This window comes from Trachemys scripta, chromosome 13, assembly GCF_013100865.1.
Source record: "Trachemys scripta elegans isolate TJP31775 chromosome 13, CAS_Tse_1.0, whole genome shotgun sequence".
In the NCBI taxonomy this organism is placed as follows: Eukaryota; Metazoa; Chordata; order Testudines; family Emydidae; genus Trachemys; species Trachemys scripta.
Genome location: NC_048310.1, coordinates 39,404,351 through 39,428,074, shown reverse-complemented (window position 1 = coordinate 39,428,074; position 23,724 = coordinate 39,404,351). Strand labels below are relative to the sequence as shown.

The 23,724-nt window shown below is 46.7% G+C and overlaps 1 protein-coding gene across 1 annotated transcript in view; it reads left to right on the top strand.

The window, feature by feature from the left end:
• GOT2 (glutamic-oxaloacetic transaminase 2) overlaps nucleotides 1-21,931 on the top strand; it is a 23,480-nt gene extending 1,549 nt beyond the window's left edge. Inside the window, exons 2-10 of the mRNA XM_034788957.1 lie at nucleotides 6,176-6,332; nucleotides 8,790-8,918; nucleotides 9,695-9,754; nucleotides 10,079-10,240; nucleotides 10,997-11,101; nucleotides 13,785-13,935; nucleotides 14,452-14,617; nucleotides 16,978-17,128; nucleotides 20,172-21,931. Coding sequence (XP_034644848.1) covers nucleotides 6,176-6,332; nucleotides 8,790-8,918; nucleotides 9,695-9,754; nucleotides 10,079-10,240; nucleotides 10,997-11,101; nucleotides 13,785-13,935; nucleotides 14,452-14,617; nucleotides 16,978-17,128; nucleotides 20,172-20,294 — 1,204 coding nt within the window. The 3' untranslated portion in view covers nucleotides 20,295-21,931. The remainder of the gene's footprint in view (nucleotides 1-6,175; nucleotides 6,333-8,789; nucleotides 8,919-9,694; nucleotides 9,755-10,078; nucleotides 10,241-10,996; nucleotides 11,102-13,784; nucleotides 13,936-14,451; nucleotides 14,618-16,977; nucleotides 17,129-20,171) is intronic.
• Nucleotides 21,932-23,724: the final 1,793 nt, after the last annotated feature.

Here is a 23,724-nt window from a genome sequence, read left to right as displayed (position 1 = left end):
CCCCCCCCCCCCCCCCCCCCCGACTGGAAGGAGCTTGTTCCTTCCTTCCCACACAGTGTAGAAAGGCAGCTAACACCTCCAGGCTGCTGCTGGCCACCAACATAACCCAGCCACCTCTGGCTACAGCCTGGGCAGGAAGGGGTTAAGCTCTAAGGATGCATTGTGCACCAGGGCCCAGGGAATCTGACTGCAGGGGCTTCAGCGAACCTGGCCAGAGAGGTGGCTCAGCAGGGAAGGGTGCTTAGGGGACGGAGCAGCCTAGTGCTCCTTGGGGGCAGGAGCCAGGACAGGGGTGTGTGTGAAAAGAGTGCCAAGCTCCTTGCTGCAGGGCTGCTGTGGAGCCTGAAGGTTCAGAGCATGAACAAGCTGGAAATTGCTTCTCTCTCTTCCCCCCAGGACATGGGGTGAGGGGTGGAGAGGCGTCCCCATGCCAGCGCTGTGTGGGGCTTTGTCACACGCAGGGCTTGACTCCTCCTGGCCAGTGCCCGGGAAGAGCATTTTGGACTTTCCCAGGGCACCAGCCTAGCCAGAGGCAGTGGGGGAAGGAAGGAACCTGCTGGCCAGGCTGTTGGTGAGCTCAGAGCTCCGACCAGGGGCTGGTTCTCCACACAGCAATGGGAGTGGAACAGGCCCAGCTGGAGGGGGCTATGGAGAAGCAGTGGGAGAGGGGGCAAAGGGGCAAAGCAGGGAGCGGTCAGCAGGAGGGGGAGCCCATATAGGGCCAGTGGATGGGCAACAGTGGCAACACGTAACCAGCCACTGCCTGGCGCCTGCCAGCACAGCCACTGCAGTTCACAGCGCGCAGCCAGTGCCAGCCGGAAATGGGTCGGGGGGGTAGGACCCTGCTGGCCAAGAGCCGGTACACAGTGAGGGCTGTGCTGAAGGACCAGCAGGGGGAGCGGCCATCCCCATGCGCTGCATCTTCGCCCTGCCACTAGCCTTGCACACCCACCCCCATTGTCCGCCACTGGACCCTCCCCTCCCCCCACCACTGGTGGGTGGGCGGGCGGCTGGTGAGTAGGGATCTGACCAGAAGCAGGACCCACCAGTCCTGATTGCGGGGGGGATGACGACGACACAGACTTTTCTTATTTTTAAGAAAAAGTTGGGACACCTGCGGGAGGGCTTAAATACAGGACTGTCCCTTTAAAAACAGGATGTCTGGTCACCCTAGACAGAAGTGACTTTAAAAAAAGGTTGAGTCCCGTTAACTATACATGTAAATGATAAGGAAACTGAGGCAGACAGGGTAAATGAATTGCCCAATAGACAGTGAGTCAGGCTAAGAAACTGGGAGGTCCCTGTTCTGTGATTTCGCTAGAGAACACCTCCTCTTAGGAAATAGACACGTAGTAAGGATATGAGGTGTAACCAGATCTCTTTCAAGAGTCTGAAATTCTTCAGATTGTCACTCAAAATAAAAGTGTATGCTGATCTAATGATGGGCATTTTGTGCTGCTAAGTGGGGGGTCACTGAGCTGGGCACCTGATCATCCTGGAGTACCAGAAGCTTGGACTCAAAGTAGTTAAGAGGCAGCACACTAAGACCTTGGGAGGGGAATCACTGCTCTCAAGGGATCTTCATTTTCTGGTTTCAGAGTAGTAGCCATGTTAGTCTGTATCCGCAAAAAGAACAGGAGTACTTGTGGCACTTTAGAGACTAACACATTTATTAGAGCATAAGCTTTCGTGGGCTACAGCCCACTTCTTCGGAAGCATAGAACATATATTGAGGAGATATATATACACACATACCGAGAGCATGAACAGGTGGGAGTTGTCTTACCAACTCTGAGAGGCCAATTAAGTAAGAGAAAAAAAACTTTTGAAGTGATGATCAAGATAGCCCAGTACAGACAGTTTGATAAGAAGTGAGAATACTTACAAGGGGAGATGGATTCAATGTTTGTAATGACTCAGCCATTCCCAGTCCTTATTCAATCCTCAGTTGATTATATCTAGTTTGCATATCAATTCCAGCTCAGCAGTCTCTCATTGGAGTCTGTTTTTGAAGCTTTTCTGTTGTAAAATAGCCACCCGCAGGTCTGTCATTGAATGACCAGACAGGTTAAAGTGTTCTCCCACTGGTTTTTGAGTATTATGATTCCTGATGTCAGATTTGTGTCCATTAATTCTTTTGCGGAGAGACTGTCCGGTTTGGCCAATGTACATGGCAGAGGGGCATTGCTGGCACATGATGGCGTATATCACATTGGTAGATGTGCAGGTGAACGAGCCCCTGATGTCATGGCTGATGTGATTAGGTCCTATGATGAGCAGGCCTCTAATTAGCTAGACTATAAACTCAGCTGAAGGGACATGGAGAGGTGAAATCTAATGGGGAGGGTTATTATACTGAGCTCTGCTTTTTAATATTCTCTTTGTTATCCATGTGGCTAGCTATTAAAAAGTCTTTTCCTCTTGGAATGAGCTGGATGTGCCAGATGCCATTTGAAAAATTAAGATCTGCAGATGTCAGATATGCCCCTTTCTCCCTGTTAATTTATTAACTAGTTACAAGCTGCCATGACCAGAAGGCCATCGAGGTTTTATACTGCAAACATTGTTTGTTTTTATGCAACTCTCCTTATCAAAGCTATTAGTGATGTCAGATAGGGATTAGCAGTCTTTGGTTTCCCTCCTTTCACTACTTTCAAATGGCATTTGATTATGTTACAGTTACTATTAGCAAGGAATAGCATCTCTAAAACTGGTATATTGATTGAGAGGTACAAAACAAATGGCCCTGAAATATAAAATTAACTTAACATGCAGAATAACTGCATCAGACATTCAATTTATTTATTACATCTTGCCATATGACTGGACTTTAGCTAGTTATTAAAATATCCCTGACAGGGGAAGCACTTGCTGCAGCTGATTGAAGGAATGAATTCTTCAGGTTCAGTGGCTGAAAGGCTTGTCGTAGCCATTGCGGGCCATCGGCAGCTGAACGGGTGAACGTTCTAATCGCAGTTGGTTGTTGAAGTAGGGTGACCTTTGTTCCGCCCACCCTGTTTGGGGTTCCTATTGACAAGGATTATGCAATTGAGTGTAGTCTAGATGTTTGTATTGCTCGATGTAGCTGTAGATTCACAGGACTCTCTTCAGAGAGGGGGAATAGCCCTCTTAAAGAGAGACTTCTGTGAATTTCTGTATAGTTAATTACCCAAATGTAAATGTACTTTCTGAACCCAGGCCTTGCTGACTCTGTCAGCAAACTCCACTCCTGAGGCTGCTCTGGCTCGCAGAAGGTGCTTATATTCGAGACAGTCTGGTGACTGAAGACAACTCTTTTTTCACTTTACAGTTTGTATCTCTGGTGGTTTTCACAACTTCTTAAGAACTTGTATCATCTGACATCTGCTTTCGTCTTAAAGGATCCCGAGGCACTTAAGGGTTAATAGAAATGCAGCCAGTGCTAGAATGGAGGATGAGGTGTTGAGCAATTTAAAATTTCTACCTTAATGCATGTCTAACATTGTCTCTTCTTAATTTTCTGAAAGTTGACACAGTGCAGTGCATAGATGACATATTAAAATATTAGATGTGAGTTACCACAAAAGTAGAAGAGCTTGCTGATGTCTTGAGCCTTGGACCCCTCTTGGGGATGATGAGTTCAAAAACTCTCTGTAGGTGGGTTTGTTTTTAAAATGTGTGGCTATCCCGAGTTGGTTAGATAACAGCACATGATGTGCACTGAAACTGACAAGGAAAATTATGTATTTTACTTCTGTTTTCAGCCACTTCTAGAAAGCAAAGCAGACAGTTCTCCTTGATAAAAGCAAAATCTGAACTGTGAAAGGAAACTGCCAGTTAGCTGGGTTTGGTTTGGTTTTGGGGATTTTTTTTTTTTTAATTTAAATAACTCATTTCTCTTTTAAATAGCTGAACACTATCCCTCCTTCCAAATTCGATAAATAGCAGAAGAAACTTTCTTCAGTCTTCACCCCAAAGCTCATTTCTTGGCTGAGAATGAACATGAAAATCATCAGCCCTAAAGCTAATCTGGAGCCAATGAAAACAGGCTTGGAATGGAAGTAATTAACTCACAGGAGTGTTGAGGGTTAGTCTGCAGGATCAGGCGCTAAGCAGTTCTTAGCACATGAGTAGTCCCATTTACAAAAACAACAAGGAGTCTAGTGGCACCTTAAAGACTAACAGATTTATTTGGGCATAAGCTTTCGTGGGTAAAAACCTCACTTCTTCAGATGCATTTAGTTAATTGATTGCTTAAGTGTTTCCAAGTATGGGACCTTAATACATAAAGCACTTTAAGCTGCTTGAATGAAAGACACTGTAAAAATACAAAGGACTTTCACCATCTCAGATGTAATTACAAGGGTCCTGCAAAAGTAACCTTCACTTTTGCAGCTCAATTTAAGTACCTAAAAAGTTAGTAGGGGTGTGGGTGCGTTGCAGGAGGTTCACTACTGTACAGATCCCTTTTTTTTTTTTTTTTTTTTTTTTTTTTTTATGGCTCTCTTGTAATGTGGAAACACCACAAACCATGTTCAGGGCAGTTACCAGTTATTTGCAGAGACAGTGACTTCTGAAGGAACACATAACAATATTGTACTTACTTTTAAAGTAGCTTTAAAAGCTCTGGCTGCTCATACGCACCTTTAAAGCAGATAAGCTGAGGATGAATATCCAAAACATGGGACTGATTCCCCCTCCCTCAGCTGATACTGCACTTAAAATATAAACTGCTTCTATGCTCAACTGTCCATAAATTCCAAAACACAAATATCGTCAATTTTAAAAACCAATTAAGGACCCTAAGGCTTGTGCTGACACACATCTTTACATCCTTTCAAGATGCTCCTCCCAGTAGCAATAGAGAAATGGCCTTTATTAGGGAATTATGATGGTGATGAGTGCCACATAAAAATAGACCGTCTAGGCAACTATTTATATTATAGTAGTGGCCAGAGGGCCCAACTGAGATTGGGTTCCATTGTGTTAGGTGCTACACACACACACACACACACACACACTAAAAGTCCCTGTCTCAAAGACCTTGCAATCTAAATAGACAAGACAAATGGTGGGATAGGAAATGGAGTCACAGAGGAGACGTGACTGGCCCGATGAATCATAGGTCAGTGGCAGAGCAAGAAAAGAACCCAGACCTCTTGAGTCCCCGTGCAGCACCCTATCCCATGACCTCACTGCCTCTCAGTGGTAATCTCTTGTCACATTCTGCCAGAAACTTCCCAAACCGCCTGATCCTAGGGTAGATACATATTTGTGATAAGCCCTCAGTATAACGATTGTCAGTCTATGGCTCAGAGCTGCATGAGGTATTCTCCTTAATAGTCCTGCTGTTCATGATGGAGACCCTCATTAAAACTGTACCTGCTCATCAAATTGAAGGTGCAGCATTAAAAATTCCAGGCCTCATTCTCTGTCACCTCTACCGCCTGCAGACATTGAGTGCAGCTGTGCATTAGCTGTGGCCCAACAGAAATAACAAGGTTTCTTTTTATAGTCTGTCTGGTGTGTCCTTGACATTAAGAGGGCTTTTCCTCTTCCTTGGAGTGACAGTAGGACAGATACAAGCAGGTCACTAGAAAAAATAGCCCTGGGGCTCTCTGAGGCACTAGTTCTGCACTCTTTGTATTCAGGATGTGGGTGTACCATGGAGATAGAGATATAGATAGATAGAAGCAATGTATTATTTTCTGTCCTATTATCTATCCCTTTCTTAATGATTCCCAACATTCTATTTGCTCTTTTGACTGCCGCTGCAGTCCCCTTTGAAAACTCCACCTTGATTTCTTCCAAATATGCGAGTGGGACTGGCACCGTGCTGTCATGATAATACCCTTCTGCCACTGAGTGAGGAGAAAATCTTAAGATCAGGCACACAGCAGGTTTGGGTGATGAGGACTCTCCCAGTTATTTGATATTGGCTTAACTGAGAAGCTAGCATGCTTAGTCTCCCTTATAAACATGCTGCAGTGGGAATAGGGTTAGTCTGTGGAGAGAGAGGGAAGCTATGGCTTGTTGGGTCTGTAGATACCACACTTCAGCTTGAGCCGTGGATACCAGTGCCAAAGAGATCCTGCTACAGTTGGGCCCATCGGCCAGGATATAACAAACAGCATTAGGCCATGACCGTTTCCTTCTGTTCATTGACCTAATCCTCCCACTTATGTTCCTTGTGCAGCTCCTGGTGGTCTCATGTGGAGATGGGACCCCCTGATCCTATTTTGGGGGTGACTGAAGCCTTTAAACGAGACACCAACGCTAAGAAGATGAACCTGGGTGTTGGGGCATACCGGGACGATAACGGGAAGCCATTTGTCCTGAACAGCGTCCGCAAAGTAAGCCTAGCACTGGTTGCTATAGGGGGTAAAATCCAAGCATCATGTGATATGAAGTACTGTAGTTAGGAATCTATGGGGGGAAGAGGGTCTCAGTGATTGATCCATAGGAAAGACTTTGCTTCTAATCAAACCTGTGGCGGATGGGGTTAGTGTGAGTTCCTATTGCCAGCACTAGGGTGGTCTGGAAGACAACTCCATTGGATCAAGTTAACTGACATCTGAAGGAAGAACTAAAGTACTTCTCTAGGACCAAATCCTGCTCCCATTGAAGTAAATAACAAATCTTGCCTCTGACTTCCATGATGTCAGATTGGGCTCTGTGCTGCCCCTTGGGGATCATGCTGCGTGGATCTCTTAAACTTTTAAAAAGCAACAGAGGATCCTGTGGCACCTTTGAGACTAACAGAAGTATTGGGAGCATAAGCTTTCGTGGGTAAGAACCTCACTTCTTCAGATGCAAGAAGTGAGATTCTTACCCATGAAAGCTTATGCTCCCAATACTTCTGTTAGTCTCAAAGGTGCCACAGGACCCTCTGTTGCTTTTTACAGATTCAGACTAACACGGCTACCCCTCTGATACTTAAACTTTTAAGGTGTGTTTTTTTTTTTTTTTTTTTTTTTTTTTTTAGTAAACAAGACTAATACAAAGAGCACTTCCCTAAACCATGCCATGTCAGTGAGAAAGAGCTGACGCTAATCTAAGGAGGGGCAGTCTCAGAAATTCCACTGAGTCTTGCTGCCTTCTCTCTAATCCAGTCTGAAATTCTAACTGGGAAATTGGACACAGATCTGTATTGTCAAACTTATTGAGATCAGCCTCACAGGGAAATTTTCTCCAGGCATCTGAGCCTTGGCAATGACTGACCCTCTGTTCTGGGTCTACTGGTATGTTCCCCTCCCAAATGCTCCTCCCCATTCCTATTGTTAATAGGCTCTGGACACAATACAGGTGTTTTTGTTGGCTGCAGTAGGTGGAACGAATGTGCTAAGGAGAATGTGGTTGAAATCCATTGTTCTTGCTGCTACTATCTGACCGGTGTAACATGTGAACATTCAGACTTGTAACTGAACTCCTGGGACCTTGCCTGTGCTGGGGAGCCACTCTCCTATCTAAACCAGCTGAACTAAACCAATTTTAAAACCAGTTGGAGCCTCAGTGCAGACAAGGCTGTGGCAGCCAGAACCATTTTTATAACTTGTTTAGTTAAACTACCTAAAAACAGGTTGAAAACATCATTTGTCAGAGCCTTGTCTATGCTGCAGCTCCAGCTGGTTTCAAAAGTATCTTGAATGTTTCGGTAACTTTGCCAGTGCAGCTAAGGTCTATATCTGAGCCAGCACAAATCGCGTGTCCCTCAGCACTGAGCTAGCTTGGGGCATATTTCCAGGCCCAGAGATTTCTCTTCTATAAATGGTAGCTCTCCCTTTCTGCAGAATGTTTTCAGATTAAGCGGAGGATTGTCTCTGGTGCAGCTCTTACTGCTAATGAGGCTGGAAGGGACCGTTTCCTCTTGTTTCTGGCTACCTGGCTCAGTAGTACTCACTGGGCCACCAGTTGCTCACAAGCAGCAATGCTGGGTTTAGAAACTCGATGCTTTGTGTCAGTCGATCTGTAAACTTTGCTTTTAAAGCAATAGCAATAAATATTTCTGCTGACAGGTTGCCATAGATGGCTTTGCTTTGAATGGAGCTGATTTCTCATCTCTGGGAAATAACTTTGCTGAGCTGGAGTTCATAGACTTTAAGCTTAGAAGGCACCATCATGATCATCTAGTCTGACCTCCTGCACATTAGTGGCCACAAAACCTCACCCACCCACTCCTGAAATAGCCCCCTAATCTCTGGCTGAGTTACTGAAGTCCTCAAATCATGGTTTAAAGGCTTCAAGTTCCAGAAAGTCCACCGTTTACAGTAGTTCAAACCTGCAAGTGACTCGTGCCCCACATTGCAGAGGAAGGTGAAAACCCCCAGCGTCTCTGCCAATCTGACCCGAGGGAAAATTCCTTCCTCGCCCCAAATACAGCCATCAGTTAGACCCTGAGCATGTGGGCAAGACCCACTAGGCAGACACCTGGGAAAGAATTCTCTGTACTAACGCTGAGCTCTCCCCATCTAGTGACCCATCACCAGCCATTGGAGATATTGGCTGCTAGCAGTCACAGATTGGCTACCTGCCATTGTAGGCAGTCTCATCATACCATCCCCTCCATGAAGCTCAGTCTTGAAGACGGTTAGGTTTTTGGCCCCACTGCTCCTCTTGGAAGGCTGTTCCAGAACTTCACTGCTCTGATGGTTAGAAACCTTGTTGATGGCCAGTTTATATTCTTGGATGGTACCTTATCATTGTACTGAGTGCTAAGCAAAGAAAACGTTAATATATATATTACCTCTGGTAGAGCCTTGGGGAGCCTGTAGAACGTGTGCAGAAACTGAACATGTGTGTTCCTTTCTTAGGCGGAGGCCCAGATAGCTGCTAAGAAGATGGACAAGGAGTACTTACCCATTGCAGGGCTGGCGGAGTTCAATAAAGCATCAGCTGAGCTGGCACTGGGTGACACCAATGAGGTTATCAAGAGTGGCCGGGTAAAGAGCTAGGTGGAAGTCTGGACTAAAATACTGTACAAGTAGGGCTGTTCTACCCTGTAAGCGTTGTACTTGTCAGCAAAGAATTCATAACCACGTACAGACATTTCTCTTGCAGAGCATTTAAAGAGCAACAGATAATACCTCTGGCTCTTGTAGTGCTTTGCCTCAGTACGTCTCAAAGTGCTTTACAAAGGAGGTCAATATCATTGTCCTCGTTTTAGAGGAGGGAACTGAGACAACAAAGCCTACCTGACTTGCCCACGGTCATCCAGCTGGGAATAGAACCCAGTGGTCCGGTCTAGCGTGGCATTGGCCTAACTCTGCTGCCATTGACGGCAACTCTGAACACTTCTGAAAAACTCACTTAAGAGGGGAGGCGACCTTGTCCAAGGGCACAAAGAAGCCAGTGTTAGAACTGGAGGCGGAGTTCAGCAATTCCTGGCTCCCAGTCCTATGATGAGACAGTATTTCAATTAATGTAGAGCCATGTCTTGCTGTTTAGCTAACTTTTAATCTCAGGTTGTGTTGCAAGTTACCATTTGAAATTGAGTAAAAGATCCATGAGACGTTGTTTTAACTTCTCAGGCCTGGGGAACTAGCTTGCTGTCTTGTACGGGATTTAGGTATTGATGAGTTAAGAATAGATCTGTAACATCAGTGTTTCTTCTGTGTGGTTCATGCACACTAAAAAAAGATGGTAGTGCACTTTAACATGGTCCATATTTTGTGTGGTAGTTTGGCATCTTACGCATTTGTATCCCTTTTCCTTGTAGTATGTCACCGTGCAGACGATTTCTGGGACTGGGTCTCTAAGAGTTGGAGCCAGTTTCTTGGTGAGTCCCTGGGAAATGGTGATGGGAGGAGAGGGGACATCTGTGGCTGAAGCTCATGCATTGATTAAACTCCTTATTGCTGGGAGACCAACTTTCTTATCGCTAGCTGGAGGATTCTCTGCGACTTGAAGTCTTTAAATCACAGGATTTGGGGACTTCAACAGCTGAGTCAAGGAAAAGGGGGTGGGCCAGCTTTTGTGGCCTGCATCACGCGGGAGGTCAGACTAGATGATCATACTGGTCCCTTCTGACCTTAAAGTCTATGAGTCTATTATTGGCAGCAATGGACTACACCAGAGAACTTGCTCTCGTTCTCTGCCATAGCAACGATTCTTCAAGTACAGCCGTGACGTGTACCTGCCCAAACCATCCTGGGGCAACCACACCCCCATTTTCAGGGATGCTGGCATGCAGCTGCAGGCCTATCGCTACTATGATCCCAAGACCTGCGGCTTTGACTTCGCTGGAGCCTTGGATGACATTTCTGTGAGTTGACTGTTGGGATGGGAGCAGAGGGGGAAGGTAGTGTTTGTAGTCTCATGACCCTACTTCCTTAGCTTCTAGGCGGAGACTGAATCTCAGACCACTGAGCAGCTCCCTCATCTTGTAGTTGCAATTTCTAGTAGTCATTGGAACCTTTAAAGCAGCAGTTCTTAACCTTTCCAGGCTACTGGACCCTTCCAGGAGTCTGCTTTGTCTTGTGTACCCCAACTTTCACTTCAGTTAAAAACTACTTGCTTACACAATCAGACATCAAAATACAAAAGTCTCACAGTACACTATTACTGTGAAAAATTGCTGACTTTCTCATTTTTGCCATATATTTATAAAGTAAATCAATTGGTATATAAATATTGTACTTGCAGTTCAGTGTATAGTATACAGAGTAGAAAAAAACAAGTCATTGTATGAAATTTTAGTTTGTACTGACTTAATTAGTGCTTTTTCTGTAGCCTGCTGTAACACAAGGTAAATATCTAGATGAGCTGATGTACCCCCTGGAAGACTCTGCGTACTCCCAGGGGTATGCATGCCCCTGATTGAGAACCACTTCTCTACAAAACTCATCACACTTTTGAGCGCAAACTGATTTACTGCTGCTCGCCTCTTACTCCTCATTTCTGATATTGCTGTGCCTTCTAACTCACTGCTTGCCCTGTGGCTTAGTTATAGGCAACTGAAGAAGAAACATCGCTTTAAACATCGCTTGTCTCATGTCACTCTCTGTAATATCTTCTTTAGAAAATTCCCGAGCAGAGTGTCATTCTCTTCCACGCCTGCGCTCACAACCCCACTGGTGTGGACCCCCGACCAGAGCAATGGAAGGAGCTGGCTGCTGTGGTGAAGGTGAGTTATGGGGTGGGCTGATGTATATGTCATATCTGTGTTGACACTACTGATGAAATGGTGCCATGTTCCTAGACTTTCTTAGAGCAAAGTCTTGCTGTGTAGTCTTTGGTCTCTGAGCACTGGCCCATTTGTCCCTTGTCAACTTGGATGGCAACCGTACTTGTCTAAAGTAGAGGGGAGCCCAAATGTATTGGACTGGTGCAGAAGCAGAATTCATAGCACATACTCACAGGTCAAACACTCAGCGTTCTATGGAAATCTCAGTTATCTAAGGCCCCGATAATTATTCTGCTGAAACTCCTTTGAATTCTTAAACATGGAATAGTGTAGGAGCTCTAGCAACAAACATGGTTATGCTAAAACTACCTTCCTTCTCAACCCAGTGATGGATGGAAATAAGAAATGCCTGGGTATACTGCAGATTTGACTCTATTCTCTGTGGGAAGGAAAGTGCAGCTAGAATCGGTGGGAGTGATGGCTGGTCAGTGGCTGGCTAGAGCAGTGGTTCTCAAACTTTTGCACCGGTGACCCCTTTCACATAGCAAGCCTCTGAGTGTGACCTCCCCCCCTTATAAATTAGAAACACTTTTTAATATATTTAACATCATTATAAATGCTGGATGCAAAGCGGGGTTTGGGATGGAGGCTGACAGCTCACGACCCCCCATGTAATAACCTCGCGACCCCCTGAGGAGTCCTGACCTCCAGTTTGAGAACCCCTGAGCTAGAGGATTCTGTAGCAGATGTGCTCAGTTAAATGTCTTTCTTCTAACAACTAACTCTGCAAATTCACTCTATCTAAGTAAAGATCGGCAAAATTCAGGATTTTCATCCCACAGGAAATTAAAACATTTCAATATTTGTCCAAATTGGGATGAAAAATTGAATTTTTTCACAGAACAGCAAGTCCAAAACATTTTAATTTGGAAATGCCCAAAGTGTCAACTCAGATTTGGGGAATGATGAAATAAATACTTCATTTTGGTTTGTCAAAGTGAGCCAAAATTCTTCATTTCAAGTCAGTTACACCACAGTAGGAAAATGTAGTTTGCCTCCTGGGAGTTGTAGTTAGGGGAGAATTATCAGGCTCCCAATGGGCCAGGCTCCCCGGCTGGAGTACATCTCCCATGATGCACCTAGAGTCATGTGATTCCCATGATGTAACACACCTTATGGGAGTTCAGGTTTGGGTCCCCATTCTCTGCTGTGGGCTGAACTCCCTGGAGGATTACAACTTCCATAAGAAAATGCACTTTAATGTTCTGTTGAATTCACCTGAAATATTTTGGGTCAGTTCAATAAAATGAAATATTCCAATTTGATTCAAGCCAACATGAAATATTTCATTTAGATTTTCCTAGTGGAAAGCAAATTTTGGCAAAACTGAAATTTTCCAATGGAAATTCTGATTTTTACAGAAACTGCAGTTTCCCTCAGGAAAATCATTTGGATGGAAAATTACTGACCAGCTTTAGCTCTGAGACTCGAGCTGGATTCTTTCTTATTGCATGTAATCTGTAATGCATATTTTGCATGCCAAATGATGATGTTCAGTAACATCTCTGCAGCCCCATTGTGTCTGCAGATGTTTGATTGGAACTTAGTAATCAATTCTGCTGATAATGACCAAGAAAGGATCAAACCCAGTTCCTTCCTTAGCTGTACTGCCTCCTGTAGACCTAGCAGGAGTATAAAGCAATAGAATCTGACAGTCACTATACCAAGCAGAGATGAGTTTGAATACACACAGCAGAGTTGATGAATAGTGTCACTTTAAGTTCCTCGATAGAGAATGACTGTCTCAAAGGGCAATCTCTTTAGCTGTTGAAGTAGGTTTTCCTATTCCTGAAGGGAATCTTGTCCAGCACATTGGCTAGTAAAATGAAGGCTGAAACTCAAGTTTTGCCTTGGGGTTCAAATTAGGAGGCTAATCTTTTGTGGCCGACAACAGGAAATATGTAGATCTGAGACTTCAGAGACCATCTGCCAAGGAAGGATGTCTGTCTGCGCCTCTCCCCAAAAATACCTTTTATATTAAGGCCTATGGCACATGTCTGTGGCTTGATGGCACCGGAAATAGTTTCTAGTAAACCAGGGCCAAAGACTCCTGCAGGATACTTCAATAAGGATTTGCTTAGGGTGTGACTGCTCTGCTACTAAGTGATTGGTTCGTGAATTGGAGAAGGGAACCTAGTGATGTTGGCTTATTTTAAAGTTGTGTTAAAGCATTAGGGCATTAATATGTTTGTCGCGGAAGGGGACAGAAGACTAAAAAACTGAACCCTGCTAAATGTTTGTGCAATCTTGGCCATTGGACAGAGGAAGTGATGGGGGAATAGGAGGATGCCAGCCACCCTGACAAGCTGTCACATATTCTGGGGTTAGCATCTTCCCTTCAGACACACAGTTCTCAAAGTATTTAGCTCAATGATTAGCCTGGAATGCAAATGAAATGGACTGCTATGTGCTACATAATGTGTGATTATGCGTGCCACTTCATGCTGCCTTTCAGTAGCCAGGAGCCCTGGTGGTTGTGGAAATGGCCCACAGCTGGTGCAGTAACACATGGGGGAGGCCCTGCTTGAATCTCTAGTAACTAATTCCTACGGCTCGTAGGTGACCCTGGACATTCAGCCATTAGAAGGGTGAGTGATTGAATCTTTTTGTTTTTTCCTTGCAGAAAAGGAATCTCTTTGCATTCTTTGACATGGCGTACCAGGGCTTTGCCAGCGGGGACATAAACCGGGACTCCTGGGCTGTGCGTCATTTTATTGAGCAAGGCATTAATGTTGTTCTGTCTCAGTCCTATGCCAAGAACATGGGCCTTTACGGTAAGCAGTGGGAAAGGAAGATGGCTCAGAGGGCTAATGATGAGATATGGAGCCTTTCACTTCCAGGTTGCCAGTGTGAAAGCCACCTGGACTATTAGTGACCAAAAATCCCTACCTTCTGGTGGATGCCCACCAGATCCACGTCCTTTCTCCTCCTAGAGGCACTCCCCTTTGGCACAGAAGGGAGATCTGGAGTACTGGGGAAGCTCATGCTACTCTACCTGTGATGTCCCCTCTGCAAATGGGGACTGCTGTGGTGTCCCAGGGCAGATCTAGTCCAAATGCTGGAGGCCTACAACCACTGTTCCCTCTAAGCTGTGCGTGCACACACAGATCCTAAACCCTGCGCACACAGCAAAACACCGCGCGTACAAACACTTGCACAGAAGCACAACAATTTGCACAGAAGACATTTTTTGCGCACAAGGCCTGTCAAAAATTAGAGGGAACATTGCCTACCACATACGTTGTCTGTTGTGGTAGGACGGGTATGATCTGACTTGGATTGTGTTTCAGGGGAGCGCGTGGGTGCCTTCTCAGTGATCTGCAAGGATGTGGATGAGGCCAAGAGGGTGGAATCCCAGCTGAAGATCCTGATCCGCCCCATGTATTCAAACCCACCCATCAATGGAGCTCGTATTGCCTCCACCATCCTGACGAGTCCTGACCTGCGGAAGGAATGGTAAGGCAGCTCCCCTTCAGAAGCCGGTTTGCTTCTAGTCTGCTCGTGATGGGAAAGGTGCTGCATAGGAATGATGCAGGACAAAGTACTGAACAAGTCAGGCTAAACAAGCTTCTCCATTGTAGCTAGAGAGCACAAAGGAATGAAACCTCAGTGGAGGGTACCTTAGGGTGACCTATCCCCCAGCCACAATGGGGCGTCATCAGCCAAAGAAGGGGGAAATTCAAGAGGCTTTCCCTCAAGGGAAGCTTCTAAACAGGGCACAGTCTTCTCCCCACTCCCCCTGCTCGGTGACTGTCGTCAATGTAACTCCGACTGAACACTGCCCCTCAGGACTCCTAGGCAAATACGCTGGTCAAGGTGCTTCCCTACGTGGGTCTCCTCTGTTGCAGTAACAGTGCCATGGAGCTCTGGCACCAAGCTTCTAGCGAGCAAGAGACAGAAAAGCCACTTACACCCCTTTACCTAGAGCTGCAGGGAAGATGCCAGTGAATAGCCCAGCTCTTCCAGGAGGCGAGTCCCTTTAAATACAGGATACTCCCCTTCCTGTGACTACTCTGACTTTCTGCTGCTCCAAATGTAGAACCTAGCAGGGCTGTTTGAACAGGTGGCCTATCAGATCTTCATGTTCCTCTTGGGTAACCAAATCCCAGCATGCATGGCATCATCTGGTGGAAATTCAGACTGGAATGTGCAGTTTTCCGTCACTTTCATTTTAACTGGACAGAATTCATCTGTAAATGGAACTGTTCAGGTTTCTCAGTCTGAAGGCTACAGTCTGTGCTAGCAGCTCAGTGCTAGGGCACTAAAGGGTCTGACTAATGCATTGCGGGACTTTTTAATACATCTTCCATGGGGAAATGAAATGGTGTTTGTTTTTAAGCTCTGCTCCCCTCTGAGTACAGCTGAGGAAGGTAACCTCCTGCTCCCGTGTTCTGAGGTAACCATGCACTGCTTTCCTAGTCCTATCGATCTGTTGCTAGAGTTCAGGGTCCTTGCAGGCAGCTGACTTGGTAGAACAAAAGGGGAAGGCTGTGTCCTCTAGCCCTCACCGCACTGGGAACTCTGATAGCTGCCTCCTTTTGGCAGACATGTCTTTAGCATGGTGCCTATGCCTGGAACAGACATGCACAGATCCAAGCCCCAGCAGAGCCGTATCCTGGATGGGTTGCTTTTGGGGAGTAGTGGGTGTCACCCTCCAAATACAGTAGAATTGCGTTTATCAGAATTGCCTGGGGAACACCCAGAATGTTGTGATAATGGAACTGTGAGGTCTGGCTGTCAGTACCAGGGAGCAGTGATGGCGGCCCCCGGGGGTGGAGGAGAGAGAAGGGGGGGAAGGAAGGAGAGAGAGAACAGCTGCAGGAGACTGGAGCCTCCTTGGTGTTGCTCCAGCACTAACATCCCCAGGTTCCACAAGTGCAGTACAAATAGTGAGGGGTACAGCTGACTACCTACCCCAAGGCTGTCCTAGCCAGGAAGCGCTAGAGCACACCGCGGAGGTTCCAGACCCCTGTAGCTATGCCCCCTCCCTCTCTGCTTTCCTCCACCCTTGGAGACCAGCATCACTGCTTCCCAGCACGACAGCCTCAGGGGAGGTAATTGACCATACCCATGCTTCCGTTTATCTGGAAATCCTTCCAAATCGTGGTTCCCGCAGCCTTAATGTTTGTTGATCAGCAGGTGATTAATTGGCATGGGGCTGCATGAAGGTGACACTATTGATTTGGATAATTAGGATTCTCGTATAAATGGAATTTGGAGAACTGGAATTCACCTGTAAAGGTGGTGTGGTCCCGTCCGTCCCCCCCATGAGCAGTAAGGTCTATAGAATTGAACATTGTCCTGGATGGCATCAGAAATATTTCTGTTCATGATGAGCCCCTGGCTCGAGTGTGCTTAACAATCAACCCTCTGCAATGGGGAATCCTGTGAGTATGGTGATCTCACCCTGGTCCCCTCTGAACTGGAGTCCATATCGCACCCACTGTGCATAATCTGGGTCAGTAAAGAGCCCCCCTCTTCTGATCACAGGAGAGAGGCAGCTCCTAAAGCAGCGTGGACTCAGCTTCCCACACGGAACTGAAACACTAGGCTTGCTCTGCCTCTTTAACTGAAGCCACCAAAGTGATCTTTTGCCTGTAGCACTCTCCACTGAATGTGTGTGCGACTAGTTGAAAGCAGCAGTGCGTAACTTCACACTGGGCACCAACCTGCAATGCCAAAGTGAATTGCGAAGAGGGAAGCTTTAGAGGTGTTTCCGTGGGTAGTCGACTGCATGCTAGTCTCAGTTGTTGTCCTGCCTCACCGATGTCTGAATCTGATGTCCAGGCATCTCCTTTCTGTTGCTCCTCCTGCAGGCTGGAAGAGGTGAAGGGGATGGCTGACCGGATCATTGACATGCGCAACCAGCTGGTGGCCAACCTCAAGAAAGAAGGCTCCTCCCACAACTGGCAACACATCACCGACCAGATCGGCATGTTCTGTTACACAGGGCTGAAACCTGAGCAGGTGAGTGCGATTCTCTCCAATCTGCCTGAAAAACAATTCCCCTGGACTGGGGGGAACAGGAAGCACATGGATATCCACGGCAGCGTCCATCAGGCTGGGATCATGGAACACATGTTGTTCTTGGGAAGGTGGGGAGCTGATGACGAAATAATCTCCCACTTTAGCATTGGCTTTTTCTTTCTAAATATGTCTGAGGTCAGTGTTAAATTAAACTGAGATGTACCTGACTCCTTGGAGGAATCCCAGTGGGACCTAAGCAGGTTGCCCTAAGGCAGTTCGCAGGAGAAATTCCAGTCCTGTTGGATTGCTTTGTGTGTGTGAGACTCCTGCTGGCTCCATGCTGGTCTGCTCAGTGCATTGTCTTGAAGGAGCAGCTTGTTCTCTCATTGAAAAAGAAGATGGTCCCTTCTGGGTTGCTAGTGGCTGCACTAGGGAAAACATAGAATTATCATAGAATGGTAGGACTGGAAGGGACCTCGAGAGGTCATCTAGTCCAGTCCACTGCACTCAAGGAAGGACTGAGTTTTTTATCTAGACCATCCCTGACAGGTGTTTGTCTAACCTGCTCTTAAAAATCTCCAATGATGGAGATTCCACAACCTCCCTGGGCAGTTTATTCCAGTGCTTAACCACCCTGACAGGAAGTTTTTCCTAATGTCCAACCTAAACCACCCTTGCTGCAGTTTAAGCCCATGTCACTCATGGCTGTATTTCCAAATGAGAAGTCACGAATTTGAAGCCAGTTAAGACACTGGTGGAGCTGAGGAACTTCATTCCTTACAAAAAAGCTTTCTCCTCTCTTGTGCAGACATAGAGAATCTTGTGTGTACTCAACATCAGTCTTAGCCTCCTAGCTATCTAGGATACCCCCTTTTTGCAACTATCGTCTATCCCTTCAGACTAGCCTACTGTCATAAAGGTACCATGATGAGCCACCTGTTCCAGTAACACGAGATCTCACATGAGATGCAGAGGTGTGAGGCAAACCATAGAATCCTAGGAATGTCTGGCTGGAAGGGCCCTCAAAGTCATCAAGTCCAACCCCCCTGTGCTGTGGCAGGGCCTAGTAAACAGAGGCCATCCCTAAGCTCAGGAAGCTCCTCCTTGCCATGTTCTCGGAGCAGGGCTCTGTTGTCTAATGCGACTAGCTAAAAAACAGCTACAGCAGGGATCACAAACTGGGGGTCGGGACCCTTTAGACTAGAGGGTCGTGAGGTTATTACATGGGGGGTAGGGGGGGTTGCGAGCTGTCAGCCTCCACCCCAAACCCCGCTTTGCCTCCAGCATTTATAATGGTATTAGAAAAATTAAAAACACTTTAATATATTTAAGGGGGGTCACCCTCAGAGGCTTGCTATGTGAAAGGGGTCACCGGTACAAAAGTCTGAGAACTGCTGAACTACAATGATTAAAAATGAAAGTGAAACTAAGTCACTGCTGGAATATAAACATGGAGATGTAAAGGTGCCCACAGAGTAGGCGAGCACATCTATCTGTGCATGCCCGTGGTCCAGAATGCTAGACTATTGATAACTTAAATAGTTTACAAACATGGTTTTCAGTTGAGCTGCCTGCCAGATCCTGAGTTCAGGGTTCAGCTTCCTGTTAGAAATTTGGAAAACGCTCTCAATCCTGCTGATGAGGAGCAAAGGATGTGTGAGTGAGTATCTTGGACTTATACCAATATAGGTCTGTAGTGCAGACCAGACCTAACTACATCATTCAGGGTGTGAAAAACCCATGTTGCTGAGCGACAGTTATACCTAGAGCCCTGCAACTCTGGATATCTGCGGACCATGTTTGCAGATCAGTTGCAGGTACAAATTTTGTAGCTGCTCAGTGCTCTAGTTATACCAGCCTAACCCCCTGTGCAGACAGCTTCTCCCTCTGACCCAGCTACTGCCTCTCGAGGACGTGGATTAACTACACTGACAGGAGAGCGTTCTCCCATCAGCATAGTGTCGTCTTTAAAGCACTACAGCGGCACAGCTGTACCAGTGCAGCATTTTAAGTGTAGACGTGCCCTTAGAGACTGGCAGATCAGTCAGGAGACGCTAACTTTTCAGGCATTGTTAGCCTATTAACATTTCTCAAACTCCTTGCTGTCTCTTGATCTTCAGTGTTCATTTTTAAGAGTCTTTGCCATTTTCTTTGGCATACGGAAACCTTGGATGGGCTAAAACATACCTTACTGACATGAGAGGTCCTCATGAAAAGAGGACTGTCCTTCCCTGTTCTTCCCCAAAGTCTCTATTCTCTAGTCACAATGTTCTAGTGCTCGCATGACACCCTTCAGTGGTAGTGATTAAAAGCTAAACTAGCTCTCTCAGCCAGGGCTTTGGAGTGGAGCCCAGAGCTGGAGCGCGGAGCAGCTCTGGAGCAGTGGAGCTGCAGGTTTTGCCTGGAGCTGGAGCAGGGCTTTGGAGCTGTGCTCTGGCTCCCCTCTCAGCTGTAAAATGGAACAATTGTGTTGCTCTTTAAAAGATGGCATTCAAGGAGGGATAGCTCAGTGGTTTGAGCACTGGCCTGCTAAACCCAGGGTTGTGAGTTCAATCCTTGAGAGGGCCATTTAGGGATTTGGGGCAAAAATCTGTTTGGGATTGGTCCTGCTTTGAGCAGGGGATTGGACTAGATGACCTCTTGAGGTCCCTTCCAACCCTGATAATCTATTCTATTCTAAGTGCTGCTGAAGTCATGTGACTGTCTTGGCTGAGCATTTTAGTGCTTTTATATGCCACAGTGCTAGTGAGTGGGCTTCAGGGCTGGCCAAAGAGCAGTCTGCAGGCCACGTGCAGCTCCGAGATCTGTGATATGAGATGGGGAAGCCACCTTCTCTCATATAAACTACCATTCCCAGCATGCACTGCTGAGTCTCTACCTATCTACTGCTAGAATCAGGATGGAGCAATGCATGCTGGGATTCAGTCTCCGTGGGCTACACCTTCATGTTAGGCAAACTGGTTGTGACTTGAGGCCCTGGCAAGCTGCCAAAGCAGCCCTTCAGTCAGGTGAAGTTTTTTGTTTTGTTCTTTTTCCCCCTCAGGTGGAGCAACTAACCAAAGAGTTCTCCATATACATGACAAAAGATGGCCGGATCTCCGTGGCAGGGGTCACATCTGGCAACGTGGGTTACCTAGCTCATGCAATACACCAAGTCAGCAAGTAAACACGGTGGAGCAGACGGCCTTCCCTTCAACGGTCTTTGGACTTTCTGAATCAAGAGGAAGGGGAAGTGCATTTGGGGGGTTGGGGCAAGCAGAATATTTACTTTCAACCACAGCACTTGACTCTGTCATTTAATGTATTTCGTGTGCAAGGCCGCAGCTAGCGGCATCAACACATGGTAGCCAAAGCCACCTGCCCTCTCCGACAGGGATGTCACTGCTTCCTGCTCCTCTCTTCAGAAGCAGCGTCTCGCGTTATGCACCCTCTCCCCGACACAGGCACCCGTCAGGCTTTAAACGTCTTGGCAGAACTACTGCATGTAGAATGATAGAACGTTGACCAAGAGCACTGGGCGCTGAGTGGCGTCTCTGTGCCCATCCCTTACGTGGGAGGGGAGACGGCTTCGTAACATAGTTCAGTTACTGTTTTTAAATGAGCTGGAACAGGATCAAGACCCCGTCCTCCCACTCTGAAAGGAGATCAAGTAACGCATCATTGCATTCATGTCAACAGGGAAACCTGCCCTTATACACTGGTGGGGGTAGAGCAACAGCTGGAGTTGGGGGAGCCAGTACAGCTCTACTGTCTAGTTGTACAGCATGTCCGCTTGCTTTACTCGCGTCATTCGAGGAGGGCCACTGAAGCTGAAAACGCTGTACGTAAATGAAGGTTTTGGGAGTCTGCTCCTCATGGGTGGTGGGTGGAGTCCCAGTTCAGGGAGGCTAGTCCCTGGCTCCACCCCTTCCGCTCCCCCCCTTCCGCTCCCCCCTCCATGGCCAGAGCCCTGAGCCCCCCACCCGACCTGCTTGGAGGAGCCCCGGGCTGACGGCTATAGTGCAGTTTGTGCCCCTACACCTGAGCCATCGTAGCTGCACCTCCCCTCCGCAGAGTCCAAGCCACCCCGCAGGAAAATTCAAAAGCTCTTCTCTTCTCTTCTCTTCTGGAAGGAGAACCTGAGCTTTTGATATGCGCCATGCAGGCTGTGGGGCCACTGAGGAGGCAGTATGTGTTATTCAGCTTCCCAGGTTCATCAGGACTCTCCTTGGAGTCCAGGGAGATTAGTAAGGAACCCAGGAAGCTGAGTAGCACATACCATCTCCTCTGCCACTCTGGAACCTGCATGGCGCATAATAATAATCACAAATTTCCACCACGAAACCTGCAACCAGGGTCCGAGGGCAGCAGCTGTACTAGGGGAGGTTGAGCTCCCCTGGCCTATTATACCTACTGCCCATGCTTCTCCTCCAGCCTGGCAGGTGTAGGGGGAGTGAACATGGCGTACAGGTCTTGCTTGAAAAACAGCTTTTGATCAAATGACCTAGAAAACCAGCTTGAGATCCCAGATAACCCTCTGCTGTGTGGACTTGCATCACCAATGTATTCTACGATTGCTTCTTCCTTACCTCTCAGAATGCTACAGATGATGGCCTCTACCACCTTTACAGCAGTAGAAGCACGCAAGGAGAGAGCACTTTTCAGAGAGCACATGCATGAGGGATATTTATTACACAGTTGCAATCAAAGCCTCTGAATGCTGCTTTTGGGGTTGATTTTGTCTTTAACAGTTGTAGAAAGGACACAGAGGGTCTGAATTTGCTTCTGAACAAGTAAAACTGAAAAGCTTTAGGGAACTCCTGATATCAAAGCCTGTACAATTCTTTCTAATCAGGAATCTCATCTCTGTTCAGAAAAACTAGTGGTGCTCTTAGGGCGTGTAAGATAGATCAGTGCCTCTCTGGGGCTGTCATTTCTCACTTTAATCTTGTTTGGAAACATGGCTTGCTTCATTCTCTCCCTCCCATGCGTTCCCCACTGCCATTCACACAGAAGTAGAGTGATTCTTCCCACTCTAAGATTCTGCTCTGAAAATTGGCCCACTCTTTCCCCTGACCTGATCGTGGTGTGTACTCTCCTGTCCCTGCTCCTAGAGTGCAATCAGCCTTAGCTGTTAAGTATCTTAAATTCCTGCTCTCTCTCCAGCTGGCTTCAATTCCTTGTGCATCGACAGACCTAACTGGCCCTGGCTTTGAAACTTAGTTATATCTCTGTAACCTCCTGAAAGCAAGGGGGTTGTGCCCAGGCATCAGGAGGGTATACTTAACAGAACTGTCAGCACTCATGGTCAACAAGGAGTCTGGTGGCACCTTAAAGACTAACAGATTTATTTGGGCATAAGCTTTCGTGAGTAAAAACCTCACTTCAAGCTTATGCCCAAATAAATCTGTTAGTCTTTAAGGTGCCACCAGACTCCTTGTTGTTTTTGTAGATACAGACTAACACGGCTACCCCCTGATATCTGAGCACTCATGGTCGTATGCAGGAAGGCAAGATCCCAGTCTGAAGGACTGCTCATTTAAAAACAAAAACAAAACCACCTCTCTCCTTGTAAACTCAGAGTTGTCTCTTGGCAAATGATCAATAAACATGGAACCCCATGATGTCTCTTCTTCCACAGTCACTCTTCAGAGTGGAAGTGGATTATAGGGGAGTCGCATCTTACGCAGGGGTTAGGTTCTGAATTCGAAAATAGTGTATTGTCAAACGCTCATTGAGTGGAATGGTGGGCGGAATCGCCCACACTACAGGTACGGCATTTAAATTATTTTTCTCTCTTTTGTTTGGCTGAGCGTGTATAGTTAAAATCGTGTAAGTTAAATGCGCCTATGATGCGACTCTGCTGTACTTCGATATTTAATCCTGAATAGACTCTCTGGCACGCAACCGAACCCATATGGATCCGTTCCGGCTTTCCAGTGTTTGTCAGGTGAAGCCAACGCTTAAGGCTGAGCCCCTCCCCATTTTGTCTCTTCTTCCACAGTGTATGTCATCTTATAACCAATCATCTGGGTTTCCATCATTTTCTTTCTTTTCCTCCTCCCCCCCCCCCCCCCCAATTTTAGAGGTAGAGGCTGCATTTTCAGCCTTGCATTCAAATCTCTTGAGCTGTGTTTAAAGCCCCTGGCTTCCCATTGATTTGAGAGAGTTTCATGGCTAAAACTCCAGTTCACTTATTTAAAAACTAACTGGAACAGTTTGAATGGAAATTGGTTGTAAGAGATCCACAGGCCTTAAAGCAAACACACCAGTGAAGTGTTTCCGTAGTAGCTGGCAGCATGGAGTTCTCCGTTGCTGAAGGCAGAGGCCTGAACATGAACATACATGAGGTAGACCCATGCAAGGTACTGCTGCCACCTCTGATCCCCATGTGTGTTCTTTTCTTCCCACTCACTCCCAGACAGAGTGGCTCCATCTCTCTTAGAGAGATGGAGCATCTCTGTGGGCATCTTTCCTATTTTAGTCCCTAGAGGGCTTTTTGCTGATCAATAGGCAGTTGTCACTTCTGTAGTTCCTTCCTATCACTGTTTCATCCTGAGCAGCTGAGACTAGCCTAGTCTACCCTAAGCTGCCACCGCTATACCAAGAAGTAAAGG